Source organism: Photinus pyralis, unplaced genomic scaffold (assembly GCF_008802855.1).
Source record: "Photinus pyralis isolate 1611_PpyrPB1 unplaced genomic scaffold, Ppyr1.3 Ppyr1.4_LG3b, whole genome shotgun sequence".
In the NCBI taxonomy this organism is placed as follows: domain Eukaryota; kingdom Metazoa; phylum Arthropoda; class Insecta; order Coleoptera; family Lampyridae; genus Photinus; species Photinus pyralis.
The window spans coordinates 26509689-26536466 of NW_022170510.1; the positions used below are offsets into that span (position 1 = coordinate 26509689).

At 37.6% G+C, this 26778-nt stretch overlaps 1 protein-coding gene across 1 annotated transcript; it reads left to right on the forward strand.

The window, feature by feature from the left end:
* Window positions 1-1413: 1413 nt before the first annotated feature.
* On the forward strand, window positions 1414-25229 carry LOC116166727 (ubiquitin-conjugating enzyme E2 R2). Its single transcript, XM_031481806.1, has 4 exons — window positions 1414-1847; window positions 10023-10109; window positions 17705-17937; window positions 24077-25229. The coding sequence occupies exons 1-4, from the start codon at window positions 1668-1670 to the stop codon at window positions 24300-24302; spliced, it is 726 nt and encodes a 241-aa protein (XP_031337666.1). The 5' UTR covers window positions 1414-1667; the 3' UTR covers window positions 24303-25229.
* Window positions 25230-26778: the final 1549 nt, after the last annotated feature.

Below are 26778 nucleotides of genomic sequence, written 5' to 3' on the forward strand. Positions count from 1 at the left end.
TGTGTATACATCCGCCGTCTGTGGGGGCGTCGGAAGCGGGTAGGTACCGACAAAGGGAGTGTGGTAGCTCTCGACAAGATCTTACTAACGGTGGAGTCAAAACTTCAAACGCGAATTCCAGGCGAACGGGATGTCGGAGGTGGGTACCGACAAAGGGAATATTGTAGCCCCCGACAAAATCTTATTGATTGTGGTTAATATGCCTGCCACACAAAATGCGCTGAAATCCCTTACATCTCACACAAAGACTTTGATCATTTTTTTACTTTTTAACAATGTTCGGTTCATCCTAAAGGAGCTAAAATTTAGTTTTAATTATATTTCAGTGCACCCTATAGTCGACTTTAGCAAAGTATTAGAATTTAACTGCCGTTCTTGTCTTTTATAACTGGCCTATACGGTACACCACGTACTGCCCATCCCGACTTAGTGCTCTAGGTGCTTCAGCGCCTCTGGCGCGCCCTCCCTCGTTCAGAGCGCGGTGCCGCGGCACCTTTGGCACCTACCTAGTTACGCCACTGGACCCCATACTGAATCTGGAGGTGCGAGCGCGCTATAGCATTGGCACGCGCAGTCCATCTCTATATGTCTACGATTGGATCCTATAAATTTTCCATAGCTAGGATTTCTGGGGATTTTTTCCCTGTTAAAAACATTGTCTGAAGAACCATCAATTGTCAGATGTTATGAATTACTTTTTTTTGATCCGAGGAGCTAAAGTTTTATAAGTATTTTATTTATGTATTTTGATTTTTGCCTTTATTTTTGAGTGGGCGGTGTTTGAGCCAAGGCTGTTCTACCAACCCAACCCACTATACATTCACAAATATCCATGCCTGAAATTGGATTCCAACCAGGGACCCTTATTTGTACCGCAGTCGAGCTTCAACTGAACTGCGCCACACGGGCCGGCGGCTTCTGTAGGTACTATTTTGGTCCTTAAAAGTGGCCGATAATTGGGACATTTATCTAATAAATGTAGGGGGTTCCGCACAGATGCGAAGGCACAAAGTGACGTCTCTTGTGGTGGTGAAGACGCCATCGGATTCGCAGCGACGCATTTTGTAGGGAAAAGACGCGGAGATACCCAGCGACGCCTCTTACGACTGCGACGCCTTCAAGTTCAGATCGACGCACCTTATAGATGGAGAGAAGCCAACATGATCGGAGCACCTCCGCACAAAAGCGAAGGGCGCCTTCTCTATGGCTGCAAAAGCCACATTGATAACTAACGACCTGATTACGCACTTAGATTGTGCCTTCGGCACAGCAAATTCGGTTGTATATTTTTTAAATCGTAGGGGGCGTGCGCTTTTTGACCGCGGCAATGTAGTTACTATCTATGTTCGATAGATGGAACCCGAAATAAAATTCTGTCGTCGATGACAACTTCTGCGCAACGCAGATGGAAAACCAGCTGTTTACCTCAATCACAAATGAATGAGAAACAGTGCAGCGAAGGTAAAAGTCGAAGCCTTTGTTGTGACGACCGTTAAAATTTCGTTTAGCATACGCATCAATTTAGTAAAATATTACACTAAAAACCCGTTACTTCGAACAGTTCGCGTTTTCACAGTGCAATTGCGGTAATATCGTCGTATAAATGGCGTCTTAGGTTATTGTTGTGTTTGTGTGGTTTGTGAATTAACACTCGAGATCGTAGAAAAATGATGGCAAATCCAAGAACCAGTGGTGCTCTACGCGCTTTGGCCGTCGAATATAAATCCCTACAGGAGGAGCCGGTCGAGGGATTCTGTGTTAAACTTGTTAACGAAGACAATCTCTTCGAATGGGAAGTTGCAATTTTCGGACCACCAGATACCCTCTACATGGGTGGATATTTTAAGGTTTGCAATTACATTTTCATTATCGGCGACCTACATAATCATTACTTAATTAATAAAACAATTTCGCTTTTGAAATTTCCGTAAGTGAAATTGGGTCGCAATTTTACTTTTAAATATTAACTTTCTTCGGTGCTAATAATAGACAATTTCGCAAATTTGTTCCCGATTGCATTTGTTTATTTGCGCCAGTGATGAGGAACACAAAAGATAAATATCGAGCATATAAAATTGTGCAATTCAGATAACCTCGTTTCTATAGCAACGTATTAGCAGATTTATTTACAGCTGTTATTTATATGTACCTACCTACGCTTTCATAGAGATAGCTTTCCATTTGTAATGAATCACTTCCCTTGAACTTAACTCTTTTTAGTGAAATGAACTTTCCTCGCAGCTCCTTTTAATTTCAGGGGAGATACTGTGACTCATTTGTACAATATTTTAGTTACATTTTTACATGCTCATAAGGACGTGTCAAGTCTACGGTCAATGAATCTACAACGTCCGCATGAGGATCGTGCTAAGGTTAACTAGGGTGTATCAACCTTTTTTTTTCTTGTGATTTTGTAGCAATATTTATTATGAAGGTCTAAGGTTATTTGATACAGTCCCACCCCTCAGCAATGCAAAAATAATAATGATTCACTGTTGTTGGATTTTAGGACGAATTTGGATTTGTCATAACGTGCAAAAACAAAGAAGGCTGTGATTTATCAATTTTGATTCATTGGATTGTATTGGAACACAGTAGGTACGCTCAAGGGCCGAATAGTCAAGGTCAATTTCTGGAGGGACGTTTGGCAACACTGTTTCCAGGATCACCCATATTTTGTGCTGTTATCATCCTGGTTCCTATGGCAGCTTAGCTACATCGTTTTCTTGTATATAAAAGTTTGGATTTAGGCTCTCTTACCTTCTTCATCAAAGTTGCTCCTGTACCAAGGGTTTTACCAACTCTGGAAGTGGGTGCCACCCTTTCTCGGTGGTGAGAAGTGTTTAATTGAAAATAAGCCCGGAAATAGGTATACATATTGACGAATTTCGAGGAGGATGGTAATTCCTGTGTACAGTTCACTAGAATTAGTGGAATGAGTATTGAAATTAGTGGAATTGGCGATGATACTGGAAATAATGCTGGAATGGGAGATATTGTCATCGGAATTAGTGTAGTATGCAAAAGGAAATTGGCCAGGAGAGAGGATTTTCTCTACATAATCCATTGTTCGTCTTAAAACTGCATTTCTAAAATGCTCCATATTTGCTTTTTTTAAATTATTTATTGTAAGCAGTGGCGGTCCCAGGCTCCCATTGTCCATTTTTTTCATAAATTTTGTGTCTATCTCATTCCCATTATGCGAGATGTCTTTTATTTTTTTCCGTGTTGGGACAAAGTTCGGATTTGGGCCCCTCCCTTTACCAAATCCTGGGACCGCCACTGATTGTAAGCAAGCGGGTTCATTATTGTTTCAATTGTAGGCCACCTTACCTTATTAAAGACTCCCAAATACCACAACGATTATTGAGACAATGGTTGCCATAGATTGTAAGCTGCGCTTAGAGCGCCGCGTAAATTTTTCGGTGAAAACGGCCATTAGGGGCGTAAATTTAACGAACATTTCCCAGCAACATGACGTCATCATCGGTATGCGTATAACCAAAACGGACCCTCCTAAAAAAGTTAGCAACGAACGATGATACGAAAAAAATATCATGGACACAGGCGATTGAAACTGTTGCGAATATCCCCTTTCGTCTGTTATACGGGATTCAATTTGCATTGATATCGATCAATAAAATCGTTAAGACGTGTATTTTTATAAGGAAAGGCGATTTAAATATGATGTTTTATATATATTTTTAACATTTGACATGCCAACATTGCAAATGTTTATGTTTTCGTTTATGGGTACAAAGTTAGACAGTTTCGTTCAAGGTCAAAAGACAACGATGTCGCATCAAGTCACGATTGTACTTAGTACTCAATTGTTTTGTTACTTCTGATCCGCTTTCCTACAATTTAAGACACCTTAAATATTCTTATAATATGGTGATACTTACTGTCACCTTGATATTTACCAAGTATGTTAATACATAATACATTTTTTTTAGAATGACGAGCTTTTTCAAAATAAAACTCCTCACGCCCATTGATTTCTTCAGAGAATATCTTGGAAGTTTTGAAGGTTCTTATATGTACTTAAAAAAAGTTCTGTGAGAACGTTGAAGACGATCTTCAAGCAATCATTAAATATTTTTCAGGTAAGTGTTGTTCAGACCGAGGGGTATTTCACTGGTAGTTGATGTAATGTAACACTGTCGGGTACTACTAGGTACACTACTGCTAACTCCTCCCGATGTACTGCAGTGTACTACCTGGTCCTACAGCCATCTTTTTAATTTTTTTCCGAATAATTCCCAATAAGCAAGCCTCACTTTGATGAATCGTAGCTACTTTCAGGGTCGTAGTCAGAGGACTTCCTTAATTCGAGTATGACGCAATATAGCACGCTCATAGATGATCAAATATAAAGAAACGTCGAGAGAAACGTGGTTGGTATTCGGAATTGTGTCAACTATTAAAATTGGACAATTTCACGTCGAGATATAAATTATGTTCTCTATACAGGGTGACCAAATTTGGTCGTTAATATTGGGTAACCTCGTCTTAAACTATAAGTGATTGACCTCGCAGTGTCGATGGGTTTTTTTGAGATAAACTGGACGCTGAAACTAAACTGGCCTACAGTCTTTTGTTTTTGAGTTATGGGCAAAAGTTGCCTTTTCGGTTTTTAGATAAAAGCATATAATTTCTATGTTTATTAAGTTATCGGAAATGTGTATTAAAAATGATTATTGTACAATCTACAGTTTTCAAAATAAGTGCACAGGGTCAAGTAAAAAATTTATCGGATCTAAACCTCATTTTTTAATGGAACACTTTGCATATTTTAATTTAAATAGACAGCATATTAAATTCTCTTTTCAAAACTGTAGCACATCAGGGGCGATATTAAAAAAGATTCAAATACCCAAATAAGTAAATCCGAGAGTAAATCTAAAATTTTTAATTTATTCTTAATCTTTTTGAATTTGCCCCATTTAAAAAATGAGGTTGAGTCCGATAACTTTTTTACCTGACCCCCGAGCTGACCCCCTTTATTTTGAAAACGGCAGATTATGCAACAATCATTACAAAGAAACTTTTGTAATAAACACATTTCCGATAACGTAATAAAAAAGAAGTTATAGGCTTCGGGCTTTTATCTAAAAAACTAAAACTGCAAACTTTGCCCTCGCTTTTGCCCATAACTCAAAAACAAAAGACTGTAGGCCAGTTTCGTTTTCGAGTTTATCTATAGAAAATTTCCTAGAAAATGAAAAATATGTTAGATTTCTCACACGAGTAGGGGTTGTGCGCAGGTGCACCATCCTGTTGAAACCAGCAGTTTCCAACTTTTTTTATGTGCTGTACATCGTTGTATTTGCAATTAAAAATGTCAGTCAATACAGTATGTACCTTTTTTACGGGCCATGTAAAAAATAACCTCAACCGAAAGTAACTAAAATTTGGACATACTTATGCGTTCTTAGGCGAAGGCGATGGCGAAGGTTAACAGATGAAAATCTTCTACAGCGACGTGGTATTTGACATGGAACACTGCAGATCTCGCTGCAAATTATTATTTCTTCCGCTCTCCCTGTAGATTTGTACCTCGATTTATACAGAGGATGTCCCTTATAAAAATTGAAGAGAACACAAAAGACTATCGAATAGCGAAATAAAATTGTGGTAATTCTATTTGAAAAAAAAAGTTATGGCACTTTGAAGTTCGGAAAATTTACCATTTCATTGTGAACACCCCGTAGGTGTCACTAAATCGCGAGCTAAATCCACGTTTCTCATTATCAAAATGTTGTCTTGGGATTCACAATATTGCTCAAAAATATTTCTTAACTTCAAGAAACAAGGTCGCTACGATTCATCAAAGTTAGGCTTCCTTATAGATAGGGAATTACCCGGAGAAAAATTTATAAGATAGCAACATTGACAAAAAAACCGAAAAGTGAATAGGTTTCAATGTAAATGTTAATCGTCTATAGGGATCAAAACGAGGATCTAAAGGATTTTTTACCAGGTATAAACTAGGAAAAATCGACACACTGTTGTAGCACTCTGTATAAATCAATATTCTATTTATGTGTTATATACAAGGCGATTCATTTATTTTGAGACGATTTAATAACTTGTGGGATCATATTTTTTTGGAAAAAAGCTTCATACAAAAGTTTTACAATTCTAATGGGGGTAATTGGCGGTCACTTTGAGGATGACCTTGATCTCGACCTTAAGGCTACTATTCCAACTTCAACATTTTGAATGAGACCCTTTAATTTTGACCTTGGTAACGAAAATTGCAAAATTATACTATAGGATTTTAAACAAAATTACTGTGGCTGTGGGGGTCGTTTTTTACCCCCAATGCAATACCTCCCTTAAGTACTGACGTGCGGGTGGTAAAAAAAGCCGACATCATAATTGTGTCATTTGGTACACTTGTGCAAAATGATATACAAAATTATGAAGTCGCCCTCTTTTTGTAAAAAAAAATGTTTTTTAACCCCTCCCGCCTTATACATGCTCGTAGGGGGTTGAAATTTTGCATGTGACATGTTTGGGACATATCTGATCATCCCTACCATTCTAGATCCAAGAGTCCTGTACTGTACTGTAACCTATTTTTACAGTACCTAATTGATAGATCTAAGCAATTCATGAAGAAGGAACTGTTGGGTAGTAAAATTTCCCTCTGTATATTTTATTCTAAGAAGATAGTATACTAAATTCCCGTTCCAAAAATATAACTACAGAAATATAAGACTGGTTCAAAAAGAATTAAAAAAAATTTTTTGTTGTTGTTTTTTAAATCATCTGAACCTTTTTTTTTCTCTTTTTTAATCTTCTTCTAATCGCTTGTATTTTTTTTTAAATAGTATCCTTAGTGTGTTTCTATATTTTTAGATTAAAATGTACAGGGTGGTCTATTAAAAAGTTAGGTTAGGTTTGGTAACCTTTTTAGCTGAGCTCGTATAGTTGAAAACGGCAGATTATTCCACAAGTACTTTTGGAATAAACAATTTCTTTTAACTAAGAACATAAGGGGTCTTTCTGAAATTGCCAATTTTGTGATTTTCCCTTATATCTCTTAAGCGAGTGAAGATTGTCCAATTTTGATCGTGTCATTTAAAGTTTGACCCAAAGAGAGCACATGACCCTTTTATTAGAAACATTTTTATAACACTAAAAACTACGGAGATACCTTATAAAAGTTTCTAGAGCACTCTGTACATTAATATTTATTTTTGTTAACTGTGTACACAGTAGGATAACTTAAATATTATACGTATTCTAGAATGTATGCTTGTACACTCGCTTGTACGTCTGGATGTATTTGCAAAACCAAAACTAAGGATTTAAACCTCGATTTAAACATTTTATCTCGCATTTTATTTATGTACAGTACGTATTGCGGTTGCCGATGTCTTGAGTCATATAATTTTTGACTCTCTGAAAGATCTGTAGATATTTCGGTAGGAAAATAGAGGCCAATACTAGCGACCAAAATTTCCGAATATACCCGAAGTGAAAATATACCTTGCAACGCATCGCATTTTTTTTTGCTTTTATTCATCTTATATCCAACTATCAACAATAATAAAACTGTTTAAAAAAATGTGCCACTAGCTCTCCTACTAATATAAGTGTCTAAAATACGTCGAGCCGATATTTCGGAAAATTGCCAACATACATACACAGATACATATGTACAGGGTGGCCAAATAAGAATGCGAGGTACTGTGTCTGGGAACCTGTCCATCGTAGAGGCTTGCGGTAAAAAAGTTATTACTAAAACGCCCACGAGAAAAACTGGAAAATACGAGGGAAAATATTTGTAAGTTTCTGAAATAGCCGCTAGGGGGTGTAACTGCAATCTGGAATCTAAAAAAGCGATGTTTTTGTGAATTCTGCTATATTAACCTAACAAAAAATGTCCGGTCTTTGGAGACGACGATAATATGAACCTTTTTTGTTTGACAATTTTTCCTGTATCTCTAAAAATGAAGTGGGGGGGGGGGAATTCAAAGGATTCCGTAAAGAACACCCTGTATCTTCGAAACGGCTGAACCGATTTTAACAAACTCGGGTTAATTGAAAAGAGTGATTCTTCTAATAGGTATTTTAAGTGTTGCTAGTTTCACATATCGCCGCTTGAGGGCTTTTTTCGACATTCCGACAGAAATGGTTAATTTTCTCAAAAAAATTAAATGGGTTTTCATGAAAAAGTAACTGATGCCTAAACAAGCTCGCGAAAACCGCATCTCGATATGACATTTCTGATACAATTCCGTTGAGAAATGATACTTCCCAATTAAAGACCGTGACAGCACATCGTCACAGCTCTTCATTAGAAATTAGAAACACCAACTCAATCATATGGCAACATCCAACAAAAGAGCGACTACTTTAAACAATTTAAAACGATTTATTTTCTTCTACAATGTAAGTAGGCGACAGGCGTCTTAAATGTGAAACTCTCAATTAAGTTATAAAACTGTTATTTGTCATGATTGCGCAATTTTAATTAACCAACAAAAAAGGACGATAGAGTTGACCTTTCGTGAATAATGAGAATTAAAATTTAATTGTTGCAAAAGATTTTTTCTACTTGCTCATAGGGTGCAAATCACTCTCACTAAAAATGGCCCGTAAAAAATACACACTGTATTGAATAGCATTTTTTATTACGAATACAACGATGTACGGCACACAAAAAAAGGAAACTGTTGGTTTCAACCTCGGTTTCAACAGAATGGAGGACCCGCGCACAAGTGCAAGAATACCTATCTGACAAATTTTCTGGAAAATGGGAAATATGTCCGAAAATCGACTGAAAAATGGCCAAAAATCGGAATTACCTTCATAACATTCAACTGTTTTTGTTTATTGAACTGAGGAAGGATGAGGGTACTTTTCCAAGGAACCACAATTAGCAGGTAGTTGATATTTTTACACTACACACTCTGACCCTTCCTCTGTTGAACGCAAAAAATCGTCTGTATCTCATACAGGGACAGTTATGGTACTATTTGCGGTGGGTGCTTAACGACACTGATTATTTAAACCCTGGGTACCAACAGAAAAACATTTACATGAAAACTCTTAGCGAGGTCATAATTTGGGCTCGATTTACAGATGAAACAAATCAATCTATAAGGCTGAAATAAAAATGGGGCCAGAGTACAGGAGAAGCATCTAACTGATGAATTTTACAACACTTTTACAAGGTGTTTCAAATTAAATTACTAAGTTGCCAGTCTTGATTTTACTTACATTAGCAGCCTATAAAATTGTTCTGAAATGTATTTAAACGTTCCAAAAATGAAAACCTCAAAATTTTATTTAAGAGACAAAGATTTTAAATAATTTTGTTTATCGAACTTGAAAACTTTTTACAATAGTGCCGTAGTGAATGCCTAAATCATTTAAAAAAAAACCCGGACCATTGTTTTATCATTTATTCGAGCATTTCACGGGTATGTGGAAATTTTTTTATATTTGATCACGTGACTGGAATATTTTCGCCGGGGAAATCCCAAGCTTGCACGATTAACCATTGGTTCGCGTAGACCCTAGATACAAACCACGCGAATCTAGGACTAGAACCTTCCCGAAGGCCACGAGTTTGCATTACAAAACAAGGTCACTCATTTGTTACGTCTTTGTTTTTTTCCTAATTGCGCTGTAATAGAAATACTTTATAATTCCCGTTAGTATTCGGCTGTCTACAGACGCGTTAACACGTATTATTGTTTTTTGTTTTGCTGGAACGCTTTGAAAAATAACTTAGGTTTGCAATATGGAATCCCAACGATATCTCCTAAAGAATGCATAAAATTTGAGATATAATGAATTGGAATTAAGAAATAAATCGAGTCCAAATTTCACGAAATTATTCAAAATTCCCAGAAATAATCCAATCACCTAAACCGGAATTTACGACGAACAGTCTCGAGTTATTGTATTGTCGATCCAGCCATTTATTTCTTATTAGTAGTAAATATGTGTGTATGGGGTATTAGTATATTGAAGAAAACTAATTGAATGTTTTGTTTCAGGCTCGGATGAAATTTCCACCAGATTATCCATATTCACCACCCTCAATACGATTTCTAACAAAAGTGTGGCATCCAAATGTGTATGAGGTAAGTGCTTAATGTTATAATAATCAACTTGAACTCGGCATGTGGCGAACTTTAGAAAAAAAGCATCACATGTTTTCGATCCTGCACCGCTAGTGTTTTATTGGCTAAAATTAGAAGGGAGATAAACAACGTGCGCCGTTCGCGATGAAAATTAAGTAGGTACCTTTTACTTTTGTATTTTGACCGCGTGGTAAATTTAGAAATTTCGTTTTAACCACACGCAAAGTTCGTTTCCACCTGCTCCTACGCTGGCGATGTTTTCGTATCCCAGGTGCAGTCTGGATACATGCATTGCGTTAGATTTTACCAGCCCCCGGTAATGGCAATGACCGACGCAGTCGATAAACTACCCCTTCGAAGCAGCGCCATGCGAAGGGGAAACGATGGCTCGTTTTATTTTTCAAAAATTTGAGTTATTTATTTTGCGCAGACGGGAGTAAGCGAATTCGCACCGGGTTTAACAAACCGTAATTATTTCCCCTTTTGTTCCTGCGGGATTTTATTGTAGTTAGTCGCACAGAAAATCCGTTTGTGCTCTTTTGACGATTTCTCACTCATTTTCATACAAACGCCCTTTTCGTAATATTTACTGTCGTTAACATTGTCGCGCCACTAGTCTGGCCCTTTTTTATTTATCTTATTTTCTAATGGGAAAAGTTTGCGTCTCTAACTAGTCTAGACGATGTCCGTCCGTCCGTGTTAATGTACATTTACTGCTTTAATTGAAAGTTTTTATGCGGGCGTTTGCACTTCTGTCGTAAATGTAGTAGTAAAATTAATTATTGTAATTTACAGGAACGAACACTATTAACCATAAATTAAAGTTCAAACGGTCCTTAAATACTGTATCAAATATTTTAGATATCAAAGCGCCATGAAAGATAAACTAAAGCGGATGTAACGCATTATTTCCGGAAAATAAGACGTGATTCTTCTAGAACATTCGGAAGCGTTCGGGAGCACCCGAGAATATTCGGTAAAGATTGTCGTTTTTTTATAGATCTGATGGCGCCCCGATGTCGCTCTAGATTTCTAGAATGTTCGCTACAGTATTCTCTCGTGATCGTTTACAGTCGGATTTCCCAAAAAACGGCAGGGATTCAAATAATACATCGATAAAATATAGTGAAGTCGGTTCTTTAGCGAACTTTAATTCAGATTATTCTTATCGATACTATAAATCAAAATGAGGCGATGTCATTTTTGTAAAAAGCGACAATTTTTTGCTTGGCCGACGAGATACTTTCACACTCGGTGGTTTCCTCGTAAGCAGGATAAATGGGCAGGCTACTACATCCTTCCTGAATATCTTATAATAGAAACACGGGCGAGTATTATAATAGGTCTAATTATGGAAAATGTGAGTGTGTTAGAAGACGACCTCGCCTTTGTTATCAACCTCGTGTTGACGACTTGTACACTGTCGATACCGAATAAGGTCACGATGTTTATTTTTAAGGAAAAACCTTCACAACGCGAGCGAGATAAAATTACGGCGAAAAGCAAGGGCACTCTCTGTCGTCATCGTCTTTACAAACTGTTCTTGTAACGTCACGTTGAATTCTATGATTGATTTACGTCGCATGACACACTGTTAAGTTCACGGACAGGAGAGGACAATGGGGGGAAAATCTTCTAGGAAAACTTCTAGTTGTTGACTCATTTCGCGTACGCCCACGTTTGGTTTTTGGAATGGGAATGGACCGCGATTAAAATGATTTCTAATTTGAATTTCGGCGCTGTTTCTTTGTGGTTCTGCATTTTCTGGCGAATGATCTCGCAGTTAACAAAGAGCTCGTCAAGGGCAACGTACTAGCAAGGTTGGAAATGCCAAGAGATGAAATTGAAAAAGCTATTGTGACTCATGTTTTTCGTGCGTGCTATTTTTACGTTGAAATGTTTACATGGGAATATTGAAAAATGGTGTGTGCGTTATCGTCACTAATCAATTAAGTTGGGGGGGACGGCACGCGTTGTGGTACCTAATCTTCGAGAGGCCCTATAATGAATGGAGCTGCCGAGTAAAGACATTTCGAGAAAATGCGGTTGTTTGCTGTCGCTAAGATCCTCCGCCTTGTCGCCTGGTATCGATTGTATCGTTACCGCAAACACCCTCAGATAAAATGTCTTGCACTTCCGCATTTTTCTACGTCCCAAAGTTCATCTCGCCATGTTTTTATTTGCCACTTCCTTTCGTTGTTTATTGCTACGCCTAAATATGGCGATGGCGAATTCAACTTGGCACACGGTACATTAATAAATTACTGCCAGTCACAAATTTTCACCTGTAATGTATTCGGTTAGTTTCTACTTAGTTTTGGCACAAAATGACGTTATCTCAAAATCAAATTTTCCTTGCATGCTTCATATCTACGCTGACATTTCATTTTTTCCGTTGGTACATCCGAAAAATGACACATTACTGGCGAGGCGAGGAAAATTCGAGGCCCCTTTAGGGCAGAGTACTTTAATTTCCGAGTGAATGATGAAAATGAAGGTTACAGGACGATTTTGGGTAAATGGTTTTATTGTTTCAAAATTGTCTGTTTACAAATAAACTGTTCGTGGATGATTTCTAACCGCCATAGTTATACAGGGTGTTACATTTGAGTAGTGTCAAAAACTCTGATAGGGCAGACTAACATTTTTTTTTTTCAAATAAACCGAGTGAAACCACCGGAAATAAAAACTAGATTCGAACATCTAGCGCAAGAAGACCAAGAAACTAATAAAAATTTGGGCACAGAAAGAAAACAGAAACACAAATGAACCGAAACCTCCTTCAGTAACTATATTCTGCGAGGGGTTGAGTTTGCTGGGAATTCGGTGTATAAATTTGGGGAATTCTCTGGGAAGTCTTAGGAATTTCCAGGAATGGTTTGGAAAGTCTTGGGAATTCACAGGAATTCTTTGGGAAGTCTCGGAAATTCCAAGGAATTCTTTGGGAATTCCAAGGAATTCTTTGGGAATTTCCAGGAAGTCTCTAGGAATTCCCCTGAAGTCTTTGGGAATTCCCGGAGAAATCAGTTGTTTGGGAATTCTGGTGTATGCGATTTTTGAGGCAGATTTAACTCTTCGATATTCTGTGTGCGAGAGAAGGTAAGAGATACAAATTTGGTTAGATGAATCCCTGAAAAATTTTTTAGATTTTGAAAAATTTTTGCAATAATCGAATTTTTCGACTTTACGAACTACATATTCTGACGTTAATATTTGACCTAGAGCAAAACCAATTACGTTTCTTCACAGCAAACTTTTAATGCTTTATAAGGTGGAGATGTTAATTTTTTAATCCGCCGTTTTGTCTTTGCAATTGCAATTTCATTCTTTTAAATACGGCCCTGATATATTTTTTATTTTGAATTCAATGATGTATAGCACTTTACGGTTTAATTGTAGTTTCGCGATCACCGTCTTTGGGGAATGTCAAAATTTCAATAAAATGTCAACGTTTTAGATCATTTAAACCGAGATTTAAACGTATGTTGGAAATTTTCTAAGATAACGGCTCGACGGATTTTGATCAAATTTTGGATATGTATCGCTGTGTGCAATGGTATGCGGTCTCTACACCACCCACGAAACACCTGTCCAGCTAGCTCCAAAATAAAGTCTCTCATAATAACCAAATTTGCATGAAACTCTTAAAATCCTAGGTCGTAATTTGGACTCATTCTGATACCAAACTGATCATTTTGAACACATCACAAGTTTATTTGATAATTGCTGTAAGGGAAATAGGCGGCAATGCCAGCGACCAAAAACCACACATGCAAGCGATCGATCAAAACGGGATTTTATAAAGTCTTAAATTGACTTGATACCCTCTGTTCCATTTATTTAGAAATTATGAAAATACGCACAATTCTCTTAACTAAACGCGCACCTGCGATAAGAACTGTTTACAAACATTGTCCATGCTATATTAATTTTACACAACAGTATCTTAGGCACATGGAAAAAAAATTTGAGCGCCGCAACGGCACCGAACCTTTTTTTTTTCAAATAGTAGCGCAACATTTTAATTAAATTATTCGAAACACTTTCTTTTTCTGTGTACAACTTACACAAATTATGTTAGATTTTATTACAAAAAAAATGGGAGAAAAAATGTCCTCTAGTTCATTTTGTAAAAATCCAATATGGCGCCCATAAGAAAGAAGTAGCCTGTAGCTTCTATATCTAGCGTGTTATGGAAATTCTGCAGAAGAAGGGATCGAAAGGGGGCGCCCTCGAGGTCCAAAAAGACGACGAAGATGCCCACGGAAAAGCCAAAGGCCGCCAAACCGAAGGAGGCGAAGCAGGCCAAGAAATAATTTCGCAGCGAACATAAGAAATTCTGATAGCAAATTCCGAAATTCTCCGAAATATTGCATTTTCCCTTTTACCTTCCTTCCATAGTCCATGTTTGAACTGAAAGTGTTGACGTCACGTTCAAGTTTCACTTGTCCTTTATGACTACTCTTTTCTGACGCGTCGTTTTCGAAATATTCGTATCGACCTCATCAATAGCCATGTCTCGTCCGATTCATTTGACATCACCAATGGATATATTCCTTCCAGACGTACTAATCGCTCTTTGCGAGTACGCTTCTCCGACACTCTGCTGTTTAGGTATGTGGAATTATAACCAATCATGATACGGAGTCGGGGAGGAGGACTGTGGTTCGTAAAAATTATTTTCTCCCCCCCCCCAACCTTCCATTTAGATAAGGGGTACGGGTGAATGGCGGTAGTTGATAGAGGGATGGATACTCCTGTCATCTTTTAATTAGAATACCACGATAGGTAAAACCAATTTCTAATCCCCCTCCCCCCAAGTGATCTCGAAAATGAGTCGCGGAAGAAAGTTATAGATTGTAGAGACCAATTCCTTTCAGTGAGACTTTTCGTTAGAATCCCATGGAGGGTAAATGGTGTTTTTAACGAGCGGAAAATCACCAAACATCCATTTAGTGTGTAAATTCATGGATATCCACTAGCCATCCTCGGATTTTTCGTGAATAGGTATCCTTGGATTTCTTTCCTTCACTCTGAAGATATAAGGAATTATAACCGATCACGACAAGGGATCGAGGAGGAAGACTATGGTTAGTATAAATTAATTCCTTTCGTTGAGACCTTTCATTAGAGTACCATGTTCCACTCCCCCCCTCTGCCCGTACTTTGATAAGAGGACAAAAAGAAGGGCAGTAGTTTGTAGAAAACTGTTCCTTTCGTTGAGACCTTTAATTAGAATACAATGAGAGATAAAATTAATTTTTAACCCCCTCCCTCAGGCCCCGTCGCTCACTGATCTCGAAAAGAGTCGCACGGGAAAAGTTGTACAAACCAATTTATTTCGATGAGACCTTTCATTAGAATACCATGAAGGGTAGAACATGTGTCCCCCCCTCCCCATATTCGAAAGTTTAACTTGGCACCACTAAAGGCGTATGCAAAATCTGAGACCAATTGGTTGTCGTATGTAAAAATTATGCACGTTTTACTTTCAAATCTCGGGAAATAATTCGTGGGGGGGGGTCCTCCCTTTTAGATGGCGAAATTTGATGGCCGTTTGGCACACCTTCAAGGTATAGTCTACCTACTGCAAAAATTCAAGGACTCTAGGACCATTCCCCTAGAAGTAGTTCAAAACGGTAGAAGTGGGTCCGGACGGACGGACGGACAGAACGCAAACAATAACACATTTTTTTAATTCTTGAAAAATGCGCTAAAAATTATAGATTGTCACCAGCTAATTAGAATTATTATTAATTTAATAAAGGCTATTATACTATAGTTTTGAAGCAATCATTTTTGCCTAGAAAAGATATCAGCTTCAGGGTATGATTTATGGGAGTTTTCCTTCATGTGGAGGGCCCATTTAATGATTTTTACATAATTGTCCCTTAAGGCTCAAGTGAAGGGTAACTTAATGTTTTCAAATAGAAGCCGAATTAAATATTCTTATTCTACAATCGGAAAATAATAAACTTCGTGGGAAACGTTTTTTCTCTACACTTGCCATTTTTTGAAGACTCTTCCAAAAGGTTCTAGCTAGGAAGCTGTTCTGTCAAGAATTGTATGGCGAAGAGATTCGTGTTAGGATCACGTCAAAGGTTTTGCTAGTGTAACATCATAATTTTTTTTGTTAACTCTTGCTGGAATTTGTAATTAAATCGAAATTTGGAACGGTCACAATTCTGAGTAAAATTTTAAATTTTATTTTCACTTTAACGCACACAGTGTAATTAAACATTTTCGCAGCCGTCATTCAATTAATTATGCAACCAATGGTGTCCTTAGTTCCTGCCAAATTAATTTCACAAAAATCATTATCTTAACAACAAAGGACATAACTTTTTGACGACCAGAAGTATACCTTGGAATATTCCAGGTGACTTGCCAGTTTTTTAATATTCATATACAGGGTGTAGCACCTAAGATCCCCCGGATCACAACTCCTTTACCATAAAAGATACCGAAAAAGTCTTAGAGCAAAACTGTCGCCATATTTCTAAAATATATACCATGGGCGTGCTGTGTTCCAGTGGCGTATCAAAATTGCATTTTTTTTAATGGAACATCTCATATTTTATTACTGATTTGGAGAGTACTTGAAAAGTACTTATTTTTTTATGTAACATGTCATACCCCTAACCGAGCCCCTAACTTTAATGATTTTGTGAGGGGACAAAGGCGTCCGGGGATTGTTTACTACTCCCAGTCGAGGAACTCCTAGTGGGTACGGCAGCCGTACGATTTCGTGATCGGAGGTTGTAAGGAACAAGAGGCAAATCTTCGTCATCCGTAGCGAATTATTTTCTCGTATATAAACGAAGTAAATCTCGATGGCTGATTTCTTTGGCCCCACGTTGGGCGCCAGTTATAAGGATCGTTTGTTGAAGGAGGTTCATTTTCATATTTAATTACGAGGACTTGTTATACAACACTCATGGACAAATTAAGCCAGAATATTCGAGAGAAAAGACGTGGGAAATTAAATGCCAATAAAACTCATTTCCTTTCCACTATTATAGCCACGTGACTTTTCCTCTTGCACAACATCGAGAATGGTTAACAATCACATCAAGTTTTCCACAACGTGATCGAATAAATGAGGAAGTAGATCAAGGTACAGATTCGTAAATAACCAACAATCGAGATTGGAGTAATTAGACCACTTATATAGACGATTGAAATTAGTAATAGTAGCAAGTGGAAGGTCAAAGTACGTTTGCTTTTGGACGTGTCCGGTGTCTTGACTCTATAGGGGGCGTTTGAGAATCGATGGGTAGCCAAAAGCCGAATTAGTTTGGGTTCAATAGTTTTTCATAGACGATAATTATCGACGGCTAAGTTGGTGAACTTCACAGTCAAACAATGACCTTCGCAACCAATTTTTTTTAATTGGAAAAAAAGTAATTATGGCAGATGGGTTTAATTGAAAGTTTAGTAAATGGCGTACATGTAAATACGTGCCTTGGTGTAGGTCGCGCTATTTTTATTAATAAAATTAACGCCTTACATCTTCTCTATTTTTTTTAATGACGAATTATCCTTTTAGATGTGAAGTATTGAGTTGACTGATTTTTTTCTTTGTGTTATTTCAGAATGGCGACCTATGCATCAGTATATTACACCCTCCAGTAGACGACCCTCAATCCGGCGAGCTACCCTGCGAACGTTGGAATCCAACGCAAAATGTTAGAACAATCCTATTGAGCGTTATATCGTTGCTCAACGAGCCAAATACGTTTAGTCCTGCCAACGTCGATGCGTCGGTTATGTATCGCCGTTGGAGGGATTCGAAAGGACGGGACAAGGAATATGAAAATATCATAAGGTACTGTCACTACCCATGATCCCAGTGAGATGTATCTTGGGTAGTAAGGAAGGTGAGCCCACGAAAGTGGAAGGACTGTTTTCATTTCTTGATCAGTCCACTCTATTGGGAAAAATGCAAATCCTGCTCCAAGTCAGAATTAAATTTCACTTCAATTTCGCCTAATGTAGAAATAAAACGTTCTTCTAAACAAACATGATATGAACGGAGTGTCTGTAGAAGTCTACATACTGTAACGGCTTAGCGACCTTTACAAGAGTTGAAATTCTCTTGTATTAAATAAAATCGAACCTCTACGGCACTGGCACTGGAGAATTTTTTATTCTCATGGGTCAATTCCTTTAGGAATATTAAAATTACTTCAAACAAATTTAATATGCAAGTTCCTAAAAACCGACCACTACTTTATACAAATTATCTCTCCTTTGAAAATGTCGCTTCCTTTAGAAATATGGAAACGGACCCCGGTACAGTTGTCTTTTTGCACCACATTGGTAGCGTGATGAATGTAAAGTTTGGTGGATGAACCTCGAATCCAAGCAAACCGGCGGCAATTTCGCAAAAGTAACACCCGACATCGTGAGGATTTTGAATAAAAATGCCAATGTTTCGCTGTATTGATATTAGTTTCGCCCCATTTATTCAGAAGGTTTTATTGTACAGGGTGAGTCAACGATTGCGGAGAGTAACTTAATGCCTTGAAGATAGAGTGCTTTTGTATTATGATATGGTTGAATATTCTCCACATTTTAAAAATATTTGGAATTATACAGGGTGCGCCCACAAAGTAGGGCGCCCAAATGGTACATTTTTTTTAAATAGAACCCCCTGTATTTGAATGCATTTTTGAATTCGACGTGTAATTGTACGTCTTTTTTATTATATGGTTAATATCCGAAAAGCTAGTAGTTTTAAAGATAATTCGATTTTTAAGTGAAATTGGGCATTTGCAAGCGACAGTATATTGTCAAAATTATTACTTAAATTTTGATTCCAGGTTTTATATCTTTTCTCCTGGGTTAAGTAAAAGTCGAATAAATACATCTACTATGAAACATTAAAAAAATAGTTTACAGGGTGTTTTTTTTGGTAGCTGAAACCATCAAAAAAAGGCAATTTTTATTTGCCTCGTTCCTGCCTCGCCAGACTTTTGTTCACGTTCGCTATGAAGCGGTATGTGTGTAAAATTTCCCATGTCGAACAAAATACAAATTGAGAACCAAATTTTTGAATCGGCAAAGCAGTCATTTTTTCTCCCTTTTCTCTATCGCTTTGCTCTGCCGCTTAATAAAGTCTACGTGATGTAGTTTACACAACAATATTGACGTATTATTTAATAGGGTCACCAAATCCATTTTAATAATCACAACGTCTATGTGGAAATGGATTATGTTAAATGAACTATGATAATAAATCGGTAATTAATTGCTATTAATTCGATCGATTTAATTATTTCGGGGATAATGTTCTTTAAACCGTTCAGCTTCTGGTATCTTGAATTCAAATTAATTTACTGATTCGATTGGTGTTTTGTTGAAATCGGGATTATTTGCTGTACGTAACCCTAAGTCATCTGAAGGTTCGCCAACTGATTTGAATGTTTATTTCGAGCTACCTTTTTAAGTCGTTCAGATTTCAATTTCTATGATAATGGGCCACTTAGATAAATATTAATTGGAACGAATTTATGCGTGTTTGTGACCGATTCAGAATACGGAACCTTCGTACATATGGAAATTTTCGAAAGAAAGAAAAATAAAGGAGTGTTTTTCAACGAGGCCGTGTGTGACTTGTTTTAATTAGTGTTATATGCATCCTACAGTGGTAGCTGCAGTGGAACGTCGAGTGGCTCAGTTCTTTTTTAAATGTTAACGGGACTTACTTTCTCATTTCAGAAGCAGAATAATATTTGTAAGTGTTTTCTTTTTGTGTATCATACTGATAAGTGAAAATGCATTTTGTGTTCGCTTTTTTTAGCCCATTTTTACAAATTGTGGCCACTTTGTTCATCCGTTTATCCGTGTTACTATCAGGTTTTATATCTTAATTATGTTCGTAACGGAGGCCCTACTCTTCTCAGACTTGGATTTCTTGAAATTCTTACAGTCCCCCCTTATAATGGCCTAACTCGCCTCATTTGCAACATTTCGGGACTTCTTTGACTGTTCGCCACTCCCGACGCCCTTATCATGGCCATTCTTCTGCTTGTGTTTGACCTTAAAGTGTCAATAATTCAAAATCTTTACTTCTCAACTTCAATTATAGCACTCGAATCTTGATTTAGACGACACTGACTTCGTTGTAATTGCAATTATAGAATTGGCTCTTTGATGGTGGCATAACTTTGGCGACAAACGCTAGATAACCACAGCACTCCGACTAATCTTCTTCGTAAACGGGAAAAACACGCTTCTACTTAACTCTACTTATAAACTTCACTTTTCTCGGTGTAACGTAACACACACTTGAGTTCTAAGACTGTATTCTACAAATTTTATAATTGACTGCACGGACTATCTTACCGACAAAACTGATTGTTAAACGCCCTCCAAACAAAAAGCGGCTACGTTTCAGCGTCCACCAAAACAAACAAGCTTTCGCCAAAGAGCCTCGACTAACGTCTTCCTCTCCTATTTAAAACAAATTCCGTTTCCTTTCAACTTCCTTAACAAAATACTCTATTTTTCAATAATCTGACCCTGTGTTTACTTTACGCGCAAAACATCTGCTTAACTCGCCGATAACACGTGGTCCATCTTGAGACTAATTAGCTTTCTCAACGATAAGAACTCTTATCGGAAACGACCAGAATAAACTTTTACAAGAAAACGAGCTTAATCTTTTAACACGCAATAAAATTGGACAAATAAATAAAATGCAAGGCGATTATTTAAAAAAATTAGCAACAATAATTCTGATACAAAACAAAATGACCTCGAATTCGACTGATATGATTGAAGCCAATCTCAAATTACAACCAACTTTTAACGTTAAAAATAATTGACATGCACATACAGAGTGACCTATCACAACCACAACCAAGTGTATCATCCGCTTGACGTAGTTTACAGAATAGTATACAGGGTGTCTTAAATCGAGTAGGGTAACATAGCTATCTTTGTTATTATTATACTTACAGATTCGGCTAAATTGGTAAAGTTGTGTACTTTTTGATGCTGATGGATATTCCGATGCGATATTTTGAACTAAATAATCCGTTTCGTAGATAATTGGAAAAAAGTAAAAATAGCCATTTTAAGTTCAAATATTTTAGTAACAAAGAGAGCTCTCCAAAAAAACTTTCAAATAAAAGTTGCAAGATTCGATGAGACAAATTCAATGGGTGTAAACCATTTTTTTTTTCAAAATGACGGTTTTTTTCGGATAATGACATCAACTTCCTTATTTTAAATGGACGCCATATTGGATTTTTACGTCACTCGATAGACATTTGGGAATCAATCTTTCGTTCGTTTATTGTCTCTCATAGTCACCCTCGACACGGCCATGGAATTATTGCCATAAGAAGTACATTGTGTCTTCACGTGTCTTATGAAGAACAGACATCACACTGATTGGGCGATAAGCTTCAGGTGCAGATAAAAGACATTTGTCAGGTGTGGCGATAACAGTTTTTATCTCCCTCCATTGTTTAGATATCTGAAAGCTATACATATACATTCTATATATTCTGATTAGTTAGATCAGTGTTTCTCAAACTTTTTTGTCTGGCGACACAGGATGAGAAGTCTTTACAAAATAAATTTTCTAAACACAAAAGCATTTAAAACTAGTTGTCAGGTAAACTCCTGACTTGACTTTCCGACTACTTTTAATAGTCATTGCAATTATCTTTGGTCATAGTATAACATTTAGAAAATGCCCTCTAGCGCCTTTATTTTGAACACACATCTTTTTTGTAATTGACATTTTTCACTCTGATGCTTACTTTTAGAGAAAAATAAAATAAATAGTTGAACTTTTCAATTCAAAACTTCTCAAAAACAAAGGAACTCACAACCAAATTGTAATGAACTTTTTAGTAGAGTTTTTTAAGCCATTTTGGCCAGTGTATGCGAAAAAATTTTAAAAAATTTTTTCAAGCCGTTATGACTTAAAATTTTGACACCTTCAACAACCTTGAAGATGGTTACGGATCAAAACCAAAATAGGACGTTTTCGATTCCCCATACCACCCTATATGCACCCCAAATATAAGTTATAAGATTGAGAAAGTCTGATGTAATGCAATACCAGCATATGATTGATTAATGAATTATGAACCATAGAAATAAATAAAATAGAAAGCAAAAAACAGAATTGTAATAAAAAACGAATATTCATTTTTTATACTTATTTTAATTCCTTTTTTAATTTATGTAATTTTAAGCTTATTAAGTAAATATTCCAAAAAATTTCGCGGCACCCTTATGAAGTGCTTGTGGTACCCACTTTGAGAATCACTGAGTTAGATGACAATAACATCTAGTCCCCATAGCAGGAGGGCTGGAATTATGCCGTCTAATCCTGGTGATTAGAACGATTTCACCCCCAGGCTACCCTCGCCACATTTACCATCTCACTGACAACCGCCCAGACATTTTCCATGGGATTGACCTCTGATCTTAGGATTGCGAATAACCCTTTTGGACAGCTCCCAGGTTCCCCTGGGACTTAGACGGCAGCCTTGCGGAGCCTAGAAAGGCAGTCTTCTCACACCATTGTGGAAGGTTGGTTGGCAACCACCTTCAACCACTCACCACTCGCACGATATCCTTATTAGATCGCGCTCGAGTTTTTTTTCCGCCTACCCGTTTGCCCGATTCTAGGAATCTGCCTCTGGGTCAGGGTTGGGTCACGGGAGGTTTGGAGCCGTTTGACCATTTGGGCCAGTCTGGCCTTCTTTCTCATTTTCTGCTCAGCGCCGGAGATGCGCTTGCGTGGTTTAGTGTGTTGTGGAAACTCGGTGACCGGTAACATAGGGTCAGGGGTATCCTAGGACGCTCCCTCTGGTTTATTATTTTGATCAGTCTCCATGTCAGAAGAGTGTAATTTCGCCCTTTTAGCTCCTTACCGACCACGGAGCCCAACAAGGGGACGTCTATCCAGATGTGTTACTAGAAGAATAGCTTCTAAAGGGCAGCTCAGAGAAGAGAGGGCGTCATACGCGGGTTGGAGCGCCTGCCGATACACGCCTTTTGACTAGGGGGAAACAACTTTGAATAATTCGCTCTTCAACCAAAATGTAGGAGTACATAGCAGCGACTCTCAAAAGTCTTCAGGGTTCCTTTGAACTGACTTTATTTTATACTTTATTAGCTTGAAGTATGTTATGGTTAAATGAAAGCGTTGACGCAGAGGGCATACAAATCGTGAACTAACAAGAATTCCAAAAGTTTAGAAAACTTGAACTCCTTATTGAAACTTGCGGTCGTACGCGTTTACTTGACGTTTTTTTTAATAAGCAATTATTTCAATGATCGATTAGTATTATTCAAGTTCCATTAGTGGTGGCACGTAGGCACCAGCAGCAACGGTAGCAATGAATAAATAAAGACCAATCTTTTATTAATGGTGAGCTAATGGTGACGCAATTAATCAATACAGTTTAAATGAGAGTGCATTTGAACAGTCTGATTAGATTCTTCACAGGAAAACCCTGTATATCTATTTCAGTTGCTAGGCAGTCATAGTGAAGGTAACCAGATTTAGTAGGTGCTATGTAACATAGCATCCTGAGGTGTAATCAATTTCTGTATAATATAACGTCATTAATCTCGTCATTAATTATTATGCGATGTAGGCGAGTTGAGTGTATTGCAAAGGGAAAAAGAAAGGAGAAGTGGAAAGGTTAGAAAACTCCCGCAACTGCCTCAAACGATTCTTTGACCTTGGTATTTTGGGAGTGGCCGCGGATTGAGGAGGAGGGGGTGTAGGTAAACGGAATGGCTTTCTGCAAAAATGGAAAGATTGAAGGTAACTTAAATGTACCCTTTTCTAAATTAAACAGGTATTCTGTTATAATCCTAAGACGAGATTATCTGAGGCAAACTAATCTTGATCCCAGATTCCCCCCCACCCATTAAACGTCAACCTGCTTCTACTACCTCAAAATTTGATCATTTGTTTTTTTTTCCAGAAAACAAGCTATGGCAGCTCGCGCAGAAGCAGAAAGGGAGGGTATTCAGGTTCCGCTAACGCTAGAAGACTACTGTATTAAAACGCAAGTGAAGCCAAATAACGACAACCAAGTCGAGATGACCGACTTTTACGACGACGATTACGACGAAGACTACGACGACCCCTCAGACGGTTCGGATTGTGCAGAGGACGACGAAAACGATAGCGGTAACGGGGAATCGTGATCCCAATAGGAGATTATGCACAGATCTAACCTGCTAAATTGTATTCTTATCTAATTGTAGGCGTTTTGATAAGTACCCCTTATTTTCTCATCGGTTTGTTGTAGCTTCGTTACGAATAGATTTCGGTGTGGTAGGAGGTTGCAGCTGCCAACTTGACAATTAGAAAGTTGCCCACTATCGCTAGCTCATACTATCTGCATAGATAGCGTATATTTTTTTAATTACACACTATTTTTGTACCGTTAATTTGCAAGACTGCCACAATAGATCAGTTTGGGGTTACTATCAAACCTACCTTGATCACATGTACATACTAGAAAATAGTTTAAGACGATTTCTTGTTTCAATACAAGGTGATGCTACGATGTTTGTGATATCGTCAGTCCATAATGAGGATCTCTCATAAGCACTGTTACAATTCACACTTTTCACATTATTTTTATTCGGAAAGGGACTATGTTAATACTCCAGATCACGACGTGGGTTCTTGCACGAATTATCCACAGGCAGTATTAACCATCCTACTTCGTTTTCCTAAACCTCCTACTTGTACATATATATCGTAAATTGGAGAGTTTACAACGCGCTATTTAGGTGTAACAAAAAAGTTATGAGATTTTCATTTCGATAGTAGGGCCTTTAGCAAAAAGATTTGTAAATAAGTTAGATTATACTATTATTTATTAAGTCCAATTCAATTTTTTTACTTGATTTTCACATGTTCGGTTAATTGATAAATCGGTTGTGGAATTTAAGAGTCAAATTGTAGAGCAACTACTGTACTAAATATCGGTTATTCGTAGATTTAAATTTTATTTTATTTACCTACTTTGTTGACTTGTGAAAATTGCAAAAGGTGTGATTTTTGTTATAATTTATGATACAGTGTGCGCACTGGTATTCCATAAATAAATGGCTATCCTAATATTGGGTATTTCTTAGTCATTTCATTGTTTATGTTAATATATTTCCGATCATACCATCCAGGTATTTATTTATTTTCATTTTTTCAAGTATAAAATGTATAAGTTTTCCTAAATTATCATATATGAATACTTATACTAAACGATTTTGGGGAAGAACGTGGGGGGGGGGAGTCTTCTTGGGGAATTCCATATACCCACCAGTAAGTGAGGATTCTTGTCTCTAATAAAAGAGTGCTCGGCTTTCAAAATTATCATAATAATTTTCGGGAAAGGACAGTTAAATTCTCTGTTCCAGTGGGCTCTTGAGGATCATGTTGCTTAGTTCGATGACACCTGGGAAGAGGAGTGTCCATTTTGTTGGTTGTGTGGAGTGGGCGGATTATGGTTGGCAATTGACTTTGTTGTACTGTGGTGGTGGTGGTGGTGTAGGTGATTTTTGTAGGGTAACGGAATACGTCGCCAGACCGTTGTGATGGTGAAGCAGTGGGAGTTTGAGGAAGGGGTTATTGTGCAGGTTTGTGTTGTGAGACGCTGGACAGGCAAAGAGTGGGCGGTCACGGTCCTGAAGGGTTGATTCCGGGGTGGTGTGGGCTATATTACTCCGGTGCAAGACTTACCAATTCATCGTTTAGTGACGCCGTATACCCAAAAGTTCCTTTCCCACACAATTTTCCCTATATTTTCCCAATGGGATTTAGTTATTGCCGTTCTGTTTCCTCTGCTCCTAAGTGGCCTGCTGTGGGAGTGTTGTGGTAGGTTTCCAGTACCGTTGGTTGAAGATTATTGGAGACTACCAGGAGGTTGCCTCGTGAAGATTGGCGGTACCGTATAAGCTCGGTTGAACCATAGACAGAATTGTGAATATCTAGAATTTTACCTGTTCACTAAATTTGATATAGAACAGGTAGTTCTAGAGGTAGGAAAAAGCTGCAAATTTAAAGTCTGTACTAGCGTGACAAGCACTTGCGCCTCTATTTCAGACTGAATCATTTCTTCAACCCCATGCCATAGCAAAATTTGACGCGCGGAATGAAAGAATTATAAATAAATGTATTTAAATCTTAGAACATGCAGCTGTATTGTATGGTCTAAGATAGATTGTACGATTCGGAATTTCGGAACGGATTACGACCGGCCGGAAATTTGAGTCATATCACTCCCAGGCGGACGATAAAGTAGAACGCCTCCATCGGACGCTAAAATTCTTACACAAAAATGAGTCGAAATTCCTAAATTAATCTTTTTGCAAATCTACGAATTAAATACTTTTGTAATAGGCCCACTGGTCTTTGTATATTTCTGAGAATAGGCTTCGTATTCGCCATTCAGATTAACAATGAGGCCTCTGGTGGCAGCACATTGTAATTAATATTGGTGGGATAATACCGTCATTTTGTGTATGTACAACGGCCAAAAATAATTAATTAACTGTAGTTTTGCATTTGCAATCAGTGTCTTTAGAATTTACACCTTAAAGAGCAAGGATAGTTTAAAACGTCACCTTTTATCACATTACTTTCAAGAATTTTAAATGTGTCAGTGCAATTATG